Source organism: Barbus barbus (assembly GCF_936440315.1).
Source record: "Barbus barbus genome assembly, chromosome: 41".
Classification (NCBI taxonomy): Eukaryota; Metazoa; Chordata; class Actinopteri; order Cypriniformes; family Cyprinidae; genus Barbus; species Barbus barbus.
Window position 1 is genome coordinate 7588097 of NC_136719.1, and position 17157 is coordinate 7605253.

The following is a 17157-nucleotide window of genomic DNA, read 5'->3' on the forward strand; positions in this document are numbered from 1 at the left end:
GTGTATACGAGTGTTGTTCCGAATACAACCATAATTTGCAACTGTGATATTGATTTTTACAAAACGGTTAAATAAACAATAAATGAAAAAGACCTTAGTCAACTTAGACGCCATATTGAATTTAACGCAAATGAAAACTGTGAGGGATAGGTAATGTCTCTAAAGGTCCTAGATCACTTCAAGCTAATTTTATGGCGTTTTTGTCAAACTAAACGTTTTCTTCTTTTTTTAAGCGCAATAAAACATGAAAGAGAACTTGTTTTAGTATTCACACATGTCATGTGACAACCATGGTGACTTTCTGTGGATGTGTGTGCTCAGAAAACTGTATCAGAAGTTTAAACTGACTGTCTTTAAAACGCATGTAAATAAGTTAAGCGTGACAGACATGATAATCAAAACAAAACGGATGGTTTGGTGAGTATCTGAGGCAGGAGCTGTAAAAAAGGGGGTGGGGAGCAGCAGCTCATTTGCATTTAAAGATACATGCATGAAAAACAGCATTTCTGCTTCCAGCCTTCCACTTAAAATGGGCATTGTCAAAATTATATAATACATGATCTGTGAGGTATTTTGAGCTGAGTCTTCACAGGCACATTCTTGGGACACCTGAGACTTATATTACATATTGTAAAAACAGGCATAATTTGGCCCCTTTAAACATAACCCTTTTAAATGACATTACATGGTAACACTTGTTGGGAAAAAAGTGCAATACAAAGTAATTTGGGCATTCAACACTTTATTCACAAAGTAATGAGCACTATCAAATGTTCACTGGTAAACCGAAACAAAAATATAGGTATGATAAATCTATAGAACTGTACAAGACTTTGTTAAAACCATCTCACCTTTTTTTAAATTCCTATTCCAAAAACAGCCATCCCTTTGAAAGTGCCAAAGGAAAATTTCTCCTCCTCCTCAAGTTGTCTCCTATCCTCCAGTTTATGCACAGTACATCTTTACAATAATTAAGGTGGTTTTTAAAACAACCATATACAATCTCAGACAAAAACTGCTTTTAGTACAGCCACGGGAGGTGAGGGGTGGATGTTGTACATTGATATGAAATATGTGAACACAATGACCTGTACTGATGAAGTATCCCAGAGTAAGTGGACTGATCAGGGATCAGATTATTACCCTCTTGAATATTAGAATCACAATCAAAGAACCAAACTGATCTCAAAACAGGGATGGATGAAATACATCAGGAAGGTGGATTAATAATTTAAACAATCTTAGATATGTCACCATAAAAACTGAATATGTGTATTAAAGAACTGTTTAAAAATATGCTGCATAAATAAACCTGAAGCTGGAGTGAAATCTTTATGTCTGGTGGTCAGTTTAGCTTCAAATGTGTAATAAAAAATATCATTTAACCATTTACATTGCAAACACATTAAAATACATACATCCATTTCATATATTTGCTTTGATATTAGTAGCACTGTGTATAGCAAAAGTTTTAAGAACAAGCTAAGGTTACAAATATGACGTGGCATGTTCGGTACATCAATATTTCTCTCTCAATGTGCTTGGGGAAAACACAATTTTGTCAAATACAAATAATGACGATACATCAAATGAACTGTTTTTCTTTCTTTTTTGTTTTGGTGGTTAGTTGGTTCAACTCATTATGCTGCAATAACAGCAAAGAAATTGTAAAAAATTCAGATTTTATTTATATTGAAAAAAAAACAAAAAAAAAAACTGTCCAGTATTTCAGTTTAAACTAAATAATGCTATAACTTACACTGGGAGCAATAGCAATGAAATCAGGATGCTCTGTTTTATAACACTAAAAATCCCCTTTTCACTTCAGATACAGCGTGTTCACACTCACACAGCACACAAACACACATTCGTCATTGACCTGTCTGAGGTGCTGTTCAGTGAAGTTATATGGCTGTAAAAGACATCGTCTCACAAAGACACCCTCTGGAGACACCAAAATGAAAAAAGCAGCCATCAAGAATTATGGTGCAAAACCGGCTTCAAACTGAATCAAGTATGAATGGTCACAACAACTCAATCCTTGTGAAGATTTACTGCAATGAATTTTAGCCCCCAAGCTTCCCAAATCCCATCAAAAAAAGATGAAAGATAAAAACTGAGTAAAGAAGTTAAAAGTTAAAAATGTGCTATGTTCAAAGCCTAGCCGATCTCATGGACAAGTTGGGAAAATGGTCCAACTGTAGACGGAAATGTTGTTGGGTGTCGCCGTGCTTCTGAGGCCAGTCGATAATGGAGCAAGGGAACATATGGGAGAAGAAAAACAAACTGAAGGACTGTACGTTGGCATTAAACATCCTCTTACTTCACTTCCATCAAATTTAGAAGTTTTCTGCGATGTCTCTCTGAGGAGGGACGGTATGAGAGTGGAACGTTACATGAGAGTCAAACCATTTCCTGCAAAATGTCATTGCAGTCACAGTGGGCGGAGCTTAACCTTCCTGTCCGTCTCTGAACAAATTCCTCCTCTTCCTCCTCATCACCGTCCCTCCCTTCTCTCTGTCTGTCCCCTTTCAGTTCTCCAAGAGGAGCCTCCCAGCCCACATTGTCCACCTGCGACCCGGCAGATCGCATGGGATGTGATGAAAGTGAAGGAGGAGAAGAAGAAGAGGGACGTTCCACTTGGTTTAGCCCCAAAGCATCTCTTAAGACCTCAGCGCCAGCTTCCTTCAATAAAAGAGCGGGCGTGGCCAGAGTGGTCAGGTAGATGGCTGAAGCGGATTGGCTGGAGGACACCAGGGCGTGGCCTCTTCCAGTCTGTCCGTCCTCAGGGCGGCGTCGAGAGTACGGTTGGTTGTCGTTGCTGAGGAGCGTGAACATGTGGTCCACGGAGCGGCTGAAATGAGCCCAGTCCTCGAGGCTGAGGGTGAAGTTGAGTTTGAGATCGTAGGCGTGCTCATCAAGTCTGTACAAAGGTTCAAGTTCGGACCAGTTCGGTTCGCCGGGAAACATGTTGGTGTCTTCCGGGACGCCCTCATTCCAGGAGTTATCCTTCCCATCCTTCCCATATCTGTCCTCTGTGGGGGAACATGGCCACAAATGTTAAACATTTTCGCCCAGTGACGAAACAATTTAAGGCACTGATTAAAAGTGGATACATCAAAATGGAGATGGATGCTTGTGATAGGAAAAACAGAAAATAAACTACAATAAAAACCCTGAAAAGGCTTGTGATGGTGAAGGAAGGAAGAACGTAAATGTTTCAGGCTTCAAATGAAATGAGGTGAAGATGATGGGGGGCGTGTGACGTGAATCTTCCCTCATGCTCAGAAACAAAACTGCTATTTTTCCAAACAGTTTCCATGCAGACAGACGCCTCTATAAACTAATGCTGTATCATGCAGGCCAGGCAGATGCATTCAAGAGAAAGGAAATTAAAGAGAGCGAGAGAACGGTGATTCAGACAAGATAGTGGTGGCTTGGTGGCATTTTATCCTATGGACGAGAAGCAGAATTATTATCCAAACTCACAGCGATTTGGAGACAGGCTTCCTCACTTTAGGCCATTTCCGGCGCTGAAACTGCCTAATGCGACAAGCAACGATTAGACAAACTGTTACCCCGCCCCCAAACTCAAGCATGTGATAGAGACACAGCCAATCAGAGAACTTAAAGGCTTTCACATTCACACAACAATACCCAAGGCTGAATACATGCAAGGCACAGAACAGGGCTAGAGAGAGGGAGACAAAACAAGAGAGGCAAAGACAGAGAGAGAGCGAACAGAATCTGAAGGAGAAGACATCTGATCTGTCAAGGAAGTAGCTGGGAGTTTAAATGTTGGGTCCCACTTTATATTAGGTGGCCTTAACTACTATGTACTTACATTGAAATTAATCATTTGATACAATGCACTTATGTGTCCATGTTTTTTATTGTACTTATATATTTAAAAATACATATATGTAATTACATGTGTAATTAATTTCTGTAATTACACTTATAATAATTACACTGTTGACCCATCCCTTACACCTTAATCCACCCATACCACCAAACCGGTCACTAACCTTACCCATATCCCACCTCAATAGCATCAGAAGTGTTTTGAAATACAATATGACCACAATAAGTGCAATGTACTTATTTTTTGATGTAAGTACATAGTAGTTAAGGCCACCTTATATGAAGTGTGATCAAATGTTGCAATTGGACCCACATACTGAGTGGGAGGGTTCGGTTGGTCATGAGGTTTGTAAGAACTAACTAACTTAAAAGGTTCATATACTGTATCTACACTACCGATCACAAGTTTGGGTTGGTTTGATTTTTTTACATATTTTTGAAAGAAGTCTCCTATGCTCACCAGGGCTCCTTTTATTTGATGAAAACTCCAGGAAAAACAGTAATATTGTGAAATAATTATTACAATTTATATATTTTAGTATAGGAATATATATTTTAGAGCGTATTAACTTTATTTCTGTGATGCAAAGCTGAATTTTCAGCATCATTACTCCAGTCTTCAGTGTCACATGATCCTTCAGAAATCATTCTAATATGCTGATTTGCTGCTCAAGAAACATTTCTGATTATTATCAATGTTGAAAACAGTGTGGTGATTAATATTATTTTGTGGAAACATTTTTTAACTGAAGAATATAAAGTTCAAATGAACAGTATTTGTTTGGAATAGAAATCTTCATAATGCATCCTTGCTAAATAAAATTATACAAGTCCTACTGACCCCAAACTTTTGAGCGGTAGTGTGATATTAGTAATCCTTTATGTGATAATACATTTATCCCCAGGCTGATCATTTGTTAATTATATGGTCTTCCATTCCATTTTGCATGCATAAAATGTTAGATTTGACTTAGTTATTGTTTAATTGTATTATTTTAATTGATTTTGTTGACAATGTTTTTCTGTTTGAACAGGCAGACTGTAATTAATACTTCAACTTCTTTCTCAGTTTGTAAAAATGACAGAGATTGTCTGTTATTGCTTTTACGGACTAATCCGTGCCACCAGTTAACAATTTCAGTTTTTTTCTGTCTCCATTTCTTACATCATTCACATTTTTAAAATAACAATACTATACATTTTTAGACAGCTGTACAACTCAAATAATGCATTTTTGTATAGAGGAATTAATATAATTGCTTTTAAAAATACCAGAATATCTTGCCCCATGGACTTCCATTGTATGTGCATTACAGTATACTAGATTTTCATTTTTACAAACTGAAGAATAAGTAATTATGACTTATTCTAGAGTAGAGCCTAACTTATTTAGCCTGAAACATTCCTTTAACAGCAAATTGACATAAAATCGGTTCTAGTTTCTACGTCATCCTCTATGACAGAGTGTCTTCTCCTTGATTTCACATTGAGGAGTGAATTCCTGTGATGCCTTTAGGTGTGTGTGATGTGCATCAGACTATTCAACATTCATTTAAGCTCCAAGCTGTCTACAACAGAACTGCAGAAGTGGATTAGTATCGTCATCCAAAATAATCTCACAGTAGCCTTCTAGTCTACAACGGGGTTAAATTCATTTGGCAGTGATACCTGTATTCATCATAGCTGCTTCTCTCTTTACCCCCTGAAGAAGAGACAATATCATTAGTTAGAGAGTGTAAAAACAATATGATGTACAGCCCCATTAATGTTTAAGATCCTCAGGGAAGCATCACTGGAAAAACAACTGGTCCAAGGGTCACATGGAAGGTCGCCGTGCCAAGATAAGATCATCCATGGCTATGGATGGAGTTGCAAGGATCGGAATAAATGAGCTTGATAAAAGTCATCTTTTGGAAAATAATGAATCTGCAGGCTCAATATGCAGAATATTAATGTTCATCTTAAGCTGATAAACTGCTATTCTGATCCCTTTCAGATGGCTTTCAGCTCAATCTGTTCTGTAAAACCGCGGTTCTCAAATGAGTCAAACAATGCTGAATGTAAATAATAAACTGCAACAAACAATAAAGTTGTGCACAGTTAGCTAAATAAATAAGTTGATCAACTTTTAGAAGGAAGAAAAAGCAATTCCCATGCTTGTTAATATCAAAGATCAAGTGTCGAAGAAATATTTACAATATTACAAATAAAACTCTACAACATTTTTTGTACAAATTCATCTGTCATTTTACCAAATTATGAAGATGCTAACACAGACACATTGTGAAAATATGAGCTTGACTACATTATATAAAGGTTATTTTGCTGTTGATGCACACTACTCTTCAAACATTTGGGGCCAGCAAGTTTTTTGATTGAAAAAAAAATTATGTGTTTGATATTATATTAGATCTTGGCTGCTGAAAATACAGCTCTGCCATCACACCAATAAATGATTTCAAAATACAAAACTGTTATTTTAAACTGTAATAATGAACTTCTTTCAAAACCATTCAAATATCTTGCCAACCGCAACCATCTGAACAGTAGTGCATTTAAGAAAAATAAAATTATTTGTATTTTATTATTATTATTATTATTATTATTATGACCTAAAATAAATCACCTTTGTCCACAAACATTTAAGTTTTCATTCTACTCTTGCATTTTAATGTGATCTTTTGAGAGACGTAATCAGATTGTAGGCACCGGTGAGTCCCTTTAACATAAGCTGTCCTTGAGTTCATTTCAAGTGAATCAGTAAGTGACTCAATAAATGTGCCTCTTCTGTTTTTATCACTGGATCACTGAGTCACATCTGTGCGATTTTGATGACTTTGAGAGTATGGACTACATGTCAGATACAACTAAGGACATAACATCCTCAGACAGCATGCTGTGTGGCACATGTTTACCCTTCAGGACAGCAGCTCTGGAGGTGACGGTACGAGTTTCTGTTTGCATATAAAACAAGGAGGACAGGAAGCATGGCAGGGCCAGGGATCAGGTGAGGATGATGATGATGAAGATGTGAAATTTCATGCTATCCTTGGTCCTTTGCCTTTGTCCTTTCAGAGGGAAATGTGTGTGTGTGTGTGTGTGTGTTTGGCACATGTATCAGTCAGAGCGTTGTAAGCTCTGGGCTGTATGCCTAGCAGAATGATGCAGCAGTGTGTATGCATACAGTATATGTGTGTGTGTGTGTGTGTGTGTTTGCGTGTGCTGTGGAGATATTTTCACATATACGAGTGTGTGTGTGACCCACCAAAGTCGAGGCTGCGTGTGCGAGGGTTACACTGCTTGTGTCCCTTACAGCCCCGGAGCTCCATGAGCTGAACATGCAGCTGATTGAGAACATGCCGGTCCAGTGTGTTCACTGCATTCACCAACTACACACACAGAGAGAGATGCAACATAACACAGACATTTATATAACATTCATTTTTGGTAACATTTTTGACTAAGTATTGTTACAGTATAAAAAAGCATTTGAATTTCCAATTTCTGTTACCATTTCAATACTTTAGTTTTTTTTTGTCAAAAATTGTGCCGTCATTTCTGCCACACCAAACAATTTTGCTCCTAGTAAAGTTTTTTGTGTTCTAACGTGACACCAGTGGACAACAGAAGATGAAAATGACGCATAATATATGGAGGAAGCAAATAAAAAAAATAAAGTAAATACTACATGTAAGCAGAATTATTTTATTTGTCTTTTTTTTTTTATTATGCAAAACCCGTGAAAATATTAATTAATATTTATTCATTATTCATTTCGAAAACATGAAACATGAGCTATGAAATTAGCCTCAGCAAAACAAAAGAGTTTGCCATTTTAAAAGTTCAAAATGCCATTCACAAGAATGCTGTGATACAATAATCTGAGATGTGGTGTAAACGACACTACGATTTAAATATTCATCAGAATATAGAAGAAGAAAAAAAACAGAATTCCCCTGAAATAAATGTATCATCACTGTTGGACACTGTTAGTCGACAAAATAAACTAATGTGAGTGTGAAAAGTGTGTTTTAAGAAATGTTTTCCATTTACTTTATTATTATTATTATTAATTATTAATATAACTAATAATTTCCTATTCATTTTCCACAGGACTAAATGTGCCTATAGTTGAAGAAACACCTAAGTCATCCATCGAGATTTGACCTGATGGTTGATGGTATTTTTTATCAATATTATTTTTCCCTGTCCATGTGGCCGTGGTTAAGAAATTGTTTTCAGAGGCAGAATAAGTCATTACACTAAAGAATAATTATGCTTTTTTTCCCCAAAAATAATGCACTGATGAATAGTGTACACTAAGAGTTGGACCATTTATTAAGAAAGTAAACATGGTCCATGTTGATTTCATGTTGTCTTTATATACAGTATGAGCACTGACCTGATACGGATCCGTGCTGATGTCAAAGTACTCCAGAAATCCAGTGGCAAATTCACAGAACAGGAAGTTGTGTGTCTCATTAATGGTCCTCATGCACCAGTAGGTGTTGTTATTGGCACTAGTGCACGCACAAAACGGCCCCACTGGAAACAAAGATCAAATAGTGTGAGACACATCAATGCAGTCAACACATTCTCACTCATACTGTAGCTCGTCACATATGAACGCTTGGTCAGGACCCCTTGGTGTCTTTAGCCTCTTTTTTCAATGTGCAGTGAACCCCTTTACTTCAACTGTTTGCCTTATGCATCAGATGCATTTAATTCTTTGCATGCAGTTGTAAAAGCAATATTTGTTACAGTGTGTATGTGTGTCTTACATGTCCAGAATGGAGCGGTCTGCCAGTGCTGGTTGTCGTGTGTGAAGCAGGTGAGGCCAGGCATGCTGCAGGTGTCATTGTTACGCAGGCGCTTCAGTAACTTCCTCAGCTTCTTCCTGCGCTTTTGTTCCAACAACAACCAGGCCTTCTTATCCTTCTCCTGTCCTTTCCTACAGAGACAGAGAGAATCATCAAAACCATAATCATGCATACATGTGTGTACATACACTCAGACACAAAAACCCACCTGAAGGGATGGACACGTCCTGCTTTGTATTTCCTCAGTTTACTCTTGTACTTGGATTTGTAACTAAAAGAGAAGAAAAATTAAGTGAGCCATCATCAAATAGGATTAGAACCAGTATATATTAAAATAATTAATGCATAATGTATGTAATGTACTGTATAAGTAATCATTTGTGTAACATATAGTATCTATTTACAATTTATAATCTATAAAATGCTTATGTCATTCATTTTAATATGTAATATGTAAAATGTATTGTATTATGTATTTTATTTATTGTATGGAGTTTATAATGAAATTATACATTAAATAGATTAATTATTGATTAAAGTATTTCAAATTAATAATATTTTTATTTTAAATGATAAAAAATATGAATCTGAATGAATTTGACATACAGAACAACAGTAAAGAGATAATAATAGACAGATGTGACTCTCACTAGTATTTGTTGCAGTCACACTCTTCAGGTCGAGCCTTTTTCAGGTGACCTTTGACCTCACGAAGGTTTTTAATCTTTGTCTGGAGTGTTTCGATCTGGGAAAAGAAATGATAATGTACATAATGACATAACTTATGCAATATAAATGTACAGAATTAAAGTTGTAAGACTGGGAGTATAAACTTTTACTGATGCTTTTGTCTTTTTTGAGCTTGCAGCTGGTCATTGTTCACAACTTTCTACTAAACATCCCCTTTTATATCCCACAGAAGAAAGAAAGTCATACAGATTTGGAACAAAATGCATGTGAGCAAATCATAAGTGTGGCATACTTCGTGGTCAATGTGGAGCTTGTGGTCCTTCCATGCTTGCAGTGATTTGTACAGACCAACGTCACATTTTACTGTCTCATTGGCCAAAATGAAACATCTGAAACACACACAAACACACACTCTTTGATGGATATACTTGCTCTTTTGTCTACAATGTGTCTCTACTGAAGGAAACACATGCACACGCTCCTCACCTGTGAGTGACTTTAATAGAGGAGGGCACAGTGAGGCTGTTGCTGGTCTGGCTGACTGCAGTGGGTCCTACACCGCTGAACTCGTCCTCGTCTGCTGTGTTCTGCCTGAGGCTGAGGTTCCTGGGGCCTGAAGGTCTGTATTCGTGATCCAGGTCCACTGCGTACAGGTCTTCTCCCATCTCCATGGAAACAGCACGGGCAAAGCGGTTCCTGGAGTAGCTCTTCAGGGATTTCAGTTCTGTCAATCAAATGCAGGGCTTGCCATTATCACTTGTTGAGGACAAAAATAAAAATATATATCTTTTCATATTAGATACTAGATTAGAGTTTTTTTAATTGTTATGAAATCTTTTAGTATGTAAAGACATTCTGCTCAAAGATCTGATTTGAATAAAAAAAATATTATAATAATAATAATACAAAATATATATAAACACACATACACACATATACTGTATATATAAATTTTTGTTGTTGTTGTTGAAACAAATCAAGCCAGGTCTTTGAGCAGAATTTCTTTACATATTAAAAATTTCATGCCAATTAAAAAGAAAAAAAAAAGTCCTGAAGTCAATTGTCTTGTTATTTTTTTGGTATTTTTCTAGTTTATCAGTTATTTTAAATTGTAATATATTACACAATATACTGTTCTACTGTATTTTTGCTCAAATTAATGCAGCCTTGGTAAGCGTTGTGACCAGTAGTGTACATACATAATTATTATCTGTAATATATTATGAAACTTATTATTAATTATATTAAATACAAAATATTATTACTATAAGTATGCAAAAATATTATATAATTAAATAATAATAAGAGATTAAATATAATTAAAATGTGTATAATCAATGTGTGTGTATAAGAATGATTGAATTTCAAAGTTTTACTATGCAAAATAAATCTGAAGCTGATCTATTATGAAGAGTCAATATGAATAAATTAGACAAATTAAGAATAAAAAAGGTTAAAAATGAGATGATTGACAGATGTCACTCTCACTAGTATTGTTGCAAGTTTTTAGATAACATTTCCTTCACATTCTCTGCAAGTCTCTGCAGCAGAGGCACAGAGAATAATTCAGCTAATTCCTCCTGCATGATTTCTTTTGGAGGACTTGTTGCTGTGTGTGTTTGTAGTTCAGTATCTAGTCATACTCACTCTTTTTGGAGAACAGTTTATTCTTGGAGAAGGTGCTTGGTCTGTTGCTTGTGGGTTCACAATTGCAGCCTTGAGGCTCAGAGTTCACGCTGACATCAGCGCTCATGCTCTGCAGATAAATCTGAGATTTGATGCTGGATACAGACGGCTTCCGCACTGCAGACAGACTGGCCATGCCTTTGCATTTAGACAACCTCAGCTTCCCCGTGGCGTCTTCAACACACTGCCACTTCTGCAGAGACACAGACAAAGAGGGACATCATGCAGTTTTACTCTCAGAGATGATTCATATACACTAACATCACAGAAACAAAAGGTATTGCCACAGTGGCTTGGACATGGTACCAGGGTAATATCATGATTTTTTTTTTTTTTTAAAAGGTACCATGATGATATTTTATCATTCAAAAACCTGATGCAAAGTACAATACCATGAGACCATAGAAAGCCAACTCTCTTGATGTGACAAAATATCTTTCTTAGCTCATTCCTCTATGACTGAACTGTATTTGACAGCGTCTGCTCACGAACAAAATTTGTTTGACACCATCAACACCCATTAACTTTTCGCCGTGATGATGTGTGTGTGGATGACTGTGTTTATACGCCGGAAGTAAAAGTTTAAAAGTTAAAAGCCTCATTAATGAGGAACATAAGTTACAGAGCGCTCAGGGCTGCACACTATCAGAGAGATGAGAGAAACATGCCTTTCCTTTTAGTCACTTTTTAGTGGCCTTGTAGTTAAAGACATGGATGAGAAATTAAAGAAGCTATGAGCTACTCATGTAAACCGATATAGCAAATTTGAACTGCATGACTTTTATTTTTATTGCATAATGTAACTATATTATTGCCAAATATATAAAGTTGGATGTGCATAACATCCCACTTTATATGCGTACATACATTATACTAATGTAAAGTGCATATACTATATTGCAAAAACCAGCTCTAATCTGCTAAATGCAAATGTAGGGCATTAAGATATTAAGATGTCAGAAATATGAACACCATGATTTTCTGTAAAGTAAAACTACTTTGAAACAATGTGTATTATGAAAAGCGCTATACAAATAAATCTGAGAAAATGTACTGCACTAAAAAAAAAATATATATTTTCTCATAAATTAAATATTTTACAAAGTACTTAGGAATCTAAAATTGCTATAAAATCAAAGCCATGTATATAACTCCATTATGTTCCAAATTTGAAGTTGATCTCACAAAAAAAAAAAAAGGTTCCTGTAAGATTTTGTTTAGGCGCCATTTCAAAAAGTCACCCGGTGACACTCAAACTCCGTTGACCTTTTTGATGCATTTCCCTGTCAAGTTATACATTTCTGTCACAGTATTGCTTCTACCACAAAATAATCACCAAATATGGAACCTTGAGACTCAGACCATTCCAACGATGTGTTTTGTCAAGATTTTTTAAAGTTTTGATTATAAAATATTGTAGTACATTTTGTAACATGACACTTGACACCGCTCACTAGGGGGAGGAGCCCACCAAAAGAATTTAAAGTACCATTTTCATGATAACAAAAGTTTTCACAAGATTAATTTTAAGTGTTTAAGCTTTCAAATTATATCTAATTTAGGATGATTATTAAAATATGTGACAGTTAAGAGGTTAAAGTGATACTTCACCCAAAAATGAACTCACCCTCATGTCATTCCAAACCTGTATGAATTTCTTTTTTCTGTTGTGCACATTAGAAAATATTTAGAAAAAATGTAACCAAAGAGTTGACGGTAACATTGACTTCCATAGTATGGAAAAAATACAGTGGAAGTCAATGGCTACCAGCAACTGTCTGGTTACCAACATTCTTTAAAATGAGGGTGAGAAATCATGACAGAATTTAATTTTAGTAAATAAAGTGTTAAAACAATGCAGATAGCATGTGCACATAAACAATACTTTCTGCAGGTACAATTTTCCCTTTTTCTTGGTTTGAAAGTTAGACTTTTTTCTTGCTTGCACAAGTGTGAAGGTATGTAATGACAGACGGTTCCTTGATCAAAGCAGAAAAGCAGATGGAGGAATAAAGCCTGACATAAAACGCAAGAAAAAGATGGAGAAAAGAGAAAGGGATGGAGAGAATAGATAATGCAGGAACTGGCGGCAGGTCCCTGGAGGACTACAGTGGGCCAGTCTTGTTTAGAGTGAAAGTGGGAGCATGAAATTTCAGGTGTCTGATCTGACAGCTCAGACATCTCTCTGTACTCACTTCTGTTTCAGAAGACGTATACACACACACACACACACACACGTTGGTTTTTGTGGTTTATGGGGACTCTCCATAGGCGTAATGGTTTTGTGCTATTGCCCTACACCAACCCTACACCTAAGCTTAGCCCTAGGAGACTTTCAAAAATTTTGAAATAGATTTAAAAAAAATAAATAAATAAAAAAACCATTTAGTATGTTTTTTAAGCCTTTTGAATTACAGGGACATAGGCAGTGTCCTCATAAACCACCTTCATATTGTAATACCTCTGTCATACCCATGTCATTATACAAATTCACACACACACACACACACACACACACACACACACACACACACACACACACACACACACACACACACACACACACACACAGACAAAGTATGCCAAAAAGTATTAGTGGACATAGTGCCATGGTAATATTATATTTAAGTACCTTCTGTGTAGTACCTCAGTAATTACATACTTTATTAATGGTTTGCAATAAATAAGATTTATAAAAAAAAAAATATGCTCAGCAAGGCTGAAATTATTTGATAAAAACAGTAATATTGTGAAATATTATTACAGTTTAAAATAACTCTTTTTTTATTGTAATATATTTTAAAATGTAATTTATTTCTGTAACGTGAAGCTGAATTTTCAGCATCATTACTCCAGTCTTCAGGGTCACATGATACTTCAGAAATCATTCTAATATGCTGACATTTATTAATAATATTAATAATAATAACACTACCATTCAAAAGTTTGGGATAAGATAAAAAAAAAAAAAAACTTTTATCTAGCAAGGATTCATTAAATTGTTTAAAAGTGACTGTAAAGACATTTATAATGTTACAAACGATTTCTATTTCAAATAATCACTGTTCTTTTGAACCTTCTATTCATCAATGAATCCTGAAAAAAAGTAGCACATTATTTTATTTTATTATACTATTATAGTTTTTACTGTATTTTCTTATTTAAAAATACAGCCTTGGTGAGCACAATACACTTTATGAACTATTAAAAATAAATATATCAATGTACAGTATTGTTAAAAATATCAAAATGTTAAGGTGTTTTTCCTGGGTGGTGTGTAGTAGTATTTCACAGACGTGCTGGTTCTGATGGCATTAGCTGGTGAAGGCATAGCTCATGAATATTTATTATGTTATGCACAAACATTTATTATGTTATGATTGAACATGAGATTTTAGTGTTTTAAATAGTCTATGTGACATATTGAGGTCAGCAGTAGAGTTTTTGCTCATTTGCAAGTCAAATTGAAAGGCAAACAATAACATTATGATGTGGAATGTCCAAAAATCATTTACACAGCAGTTTCACTAGCACATCAAGTTGCTACTTGTGACATTTCGTTTGATGACTTCATCTCTGCTCCTCTGAATGCATGCATCAACAAACCAATGTTTGAAACACTGGACACCTGGTTATGTGGAGTAGTAGATTGCTGCCTATATTTACTTTTTGTATAAATTGTACGAGATTGTCAGAAGATATATATGTACATGTTTTTGTACCTGACCGATCTGTTCACATGGCGTCTGGTACTCTGCGCGCTGGCACAGGTCTTTAACACGCTGGTATTTGGGCAGGTAGTTTTCCTCCTGGGCCATATCTTTCCCATCATTCAAAACTTTATGCAGCAGTTTTCTGTCACCAGAGAAGAGAAAAAACCTCATGTTATCTGAATAAACATACGCTGACCTTTCACGCCAAAAACCCAGAGCTCTCCGGCTGTTTTCACATTTAATTTGCGCTGACTCACCCTCTCTCCACCAGGAACGAGTCCCTCCACACTTTTCCTTTCTTGCTGAGCTGGAACCTGCAATTAGGAGAAACGGATGGATATTGATCTACCGGCTTTGTTGCTGATCACCTGGAACAGCAAAATGTCCAGAAATTGGCCGTTTCTCAGTGGACTCAAATGATGAGTAAATGCAACAAGTTGAGGCCGAGATTGAAAAAGAATGAAAAAATCGTAATGCTGAAAAAATGACAAACAGCTTAAACTGAAATCCAGCCTGCAATTTAAAGTGTTTTTTCTTCCCCTCTACTATCCCTGATGAAAAACAGAAGGAGATGTGGAGGTGAGGAAACACAAGTGCTCTGTGCACCTCCTGACCTTCTCTGCAGATATGAGCTATCGATCGGTGCTCTCACACACCCCTCTGATCTCCGCAGGAGTTTCTGCCAGATTTAAGAGTGGCCTTTTCTCCTATTCAGACTCCTATTGTTCATGGTACTTGCTAAGGCATCATCAGTTCACAAACTCCAAAGCCAAAGTCATGCATACATTGCACCACGCCATTTGTGTTTTGAACATGAAAGATACTTTAAAATTATGGGGTTTATAGAAAAGTGGTGTGCTACTGAGTCGCCACGATAATAACAATAGCAATAATAATAAAAAAAAAATAATATTATTTTACTCATTAAGATTTTAAACTAATTTTACCTAGTAACAACTAAACTACCTTGCTTGTCATAAAAAGGTCAAATTATCTAATATTAATATGACTTACAACGTTGACACAGTCATGAGGGTCTGCAGGGTCCTCACTATGATATCATTTCTTGTTTTATGTTTTTAATGTGTTGGTTACTCCACTTTGATCTAGATGACAAAAGTCTGTTTATTAATGAATTATGAGAGCCTGTTTCTGCCACTGAATACAAAATAAAATTGCTAGTTTTTATCTCAAAATTCTGACATTGTTTCTCGCAGTTGAGCTTACATTTTGCAATTCAGATTTATTTTCTCAGAATCACGAGTTATAAAGTCAGAATTGTCTGATATAAACTCCCTCTGACATTTCTCTCAGAATTGTGAGATAAAAACTCACAATTAAGTGTTATAAAGTCAGAACTGCAATGCAATAAAGTCAGAATTGTGAGATAAAAAGTCAGAATTCTCAGAAAAATTTAATTTCAAGATATAAACTTGCAATTATGAGAAAAAAAAGTGATCGCGCAATTCTGATTTTATTTCTCACAAATAGCAATTACCCCGTTTGATTTTTTATTCAGTGGCAGAAATAGGCTTCCATAACAGGATCACGATTTACGTTCACAATTCTTTTTGATTTTGGTTTTTGCAAGTTAATGAGCAGTACCTCAAAACTAATTTCCATGTTTAAGAAAACATAGCCCCACAACAAAATATAAAAAGAAATAATGACAGACCAAAATCCCATTTCACTTTATTTTATTTCAATACTAATATAAATAGGCACTGAACTGCACTGTCATAAACCATAGCTGTAAAGTCAGTTTGTGGAGACAGCTTAATCATTCACGATTTACTTTCATCTTATCACAAACGCTTATTATCAGTCATATTTAGGACCAGAATATCTTGGGGTTAGGTTTATTCGACCACCCAGAGACCCTAGCAACAGTTTAGAGATGCCCTCGAAAACAACTAGAAAACCTCAGCATGTGGAAGCTGATGAAATATAGAGATCCTTATTTAATTAGTGTCTATCTGAGCTGATTGAGAGCACAAGGGGAAGTGCAAGCCCTCCATCTCCCTGCCAGTCATTTTTCCTGAAAGCCCCTCTTCCCTCCGGATTTCTTATTTCCTGTCCCCCCACCTCCTGCTGAGATATGCATCTCTTCCTCTCATCTGAAATAAAAGAGGTACGCGGGCTAGCGGAAGAGTGCAGAGATGAGATTTCAGCAGGTGTCATGTGATGAGGGGCTCTGTGCCAGTAGGATGCCTGGCAGACCGCCATCTGCTGCCACTCAATGACAATAAAGCGAGGCGAGGTGTTGTTCAAACTGCTCTGAGAGCCTCAGGATTAGGCTAAATGCAAAGTGTCATTATCCTCAGGAAACTCAGCATTACAAACTGATCAAGTAATATAGTGCTATTGATTCTGCACGGAGAAAT

General features: G+C 36.1%; 1 protein-coding gene across 6 annotated transcripts in view; it reads right to left on the reverse strand.

Annotated features, from left to right (window-relative positions):
- Positions 1-723: 723 nt before the first annotated feature.
- The window catches only part of LOC306860696 (extracellular sulfatase Sulf-2-like), a 178221-nt gene continuing 161787 nt past the window's right edge, over positions 724-17157 (reverse strand). For 2 of the 6 annotated variants that reach the window (XM_079402521.1, XM_079402522.1), the window contains 13 exons: positions 15031-15087; positions 14783-14915; positions 11022-11253; positions 9861-10098; positions 9667-9763; positions 9335-9429; positions 8893-8955; positions 8646-8815; positions 8267-8409; positions 7130-7253; positions 5533-5566; positions 3490-3543; positions 729-3035 (listed from right to left, as the gene is read on the reverse strand). In XM_079402521.1, coding sequence (XP_079258647.1) covers positions 3005-3035; positions 3490-3543; positions 5533-5566; positions 7130-7253; positions 8267-8409; positions 8646-8815; positions 8893-8955; positions 9335-9429; positions 9667-9763; positions 9861-10098; positions 11022-11253; positions 14783-14915; positions 15031-15087 — 1471 coding nt within the window. In that variant the 3' untranslated portion in view covers positions 729-3004. Of the gene's footprint in view, positions 3036-3489; positions 3544-5532; positions 5567-7129; positions 7254-8266; positions 8410-8645; positions 8816-8892; positions 8956-9334; positions 9430-9666; positions 9764-9860; positions 10099-11021; positions 11254-14782; positions 14916-15030; positions 15088-17157 lie in introns of all 6 variants that reach the window. The other 4 variants (XM_079402523.1, XM_079402524.1, XM_079402520.1 and 1 more) reach the window with 2 other exon arrangements.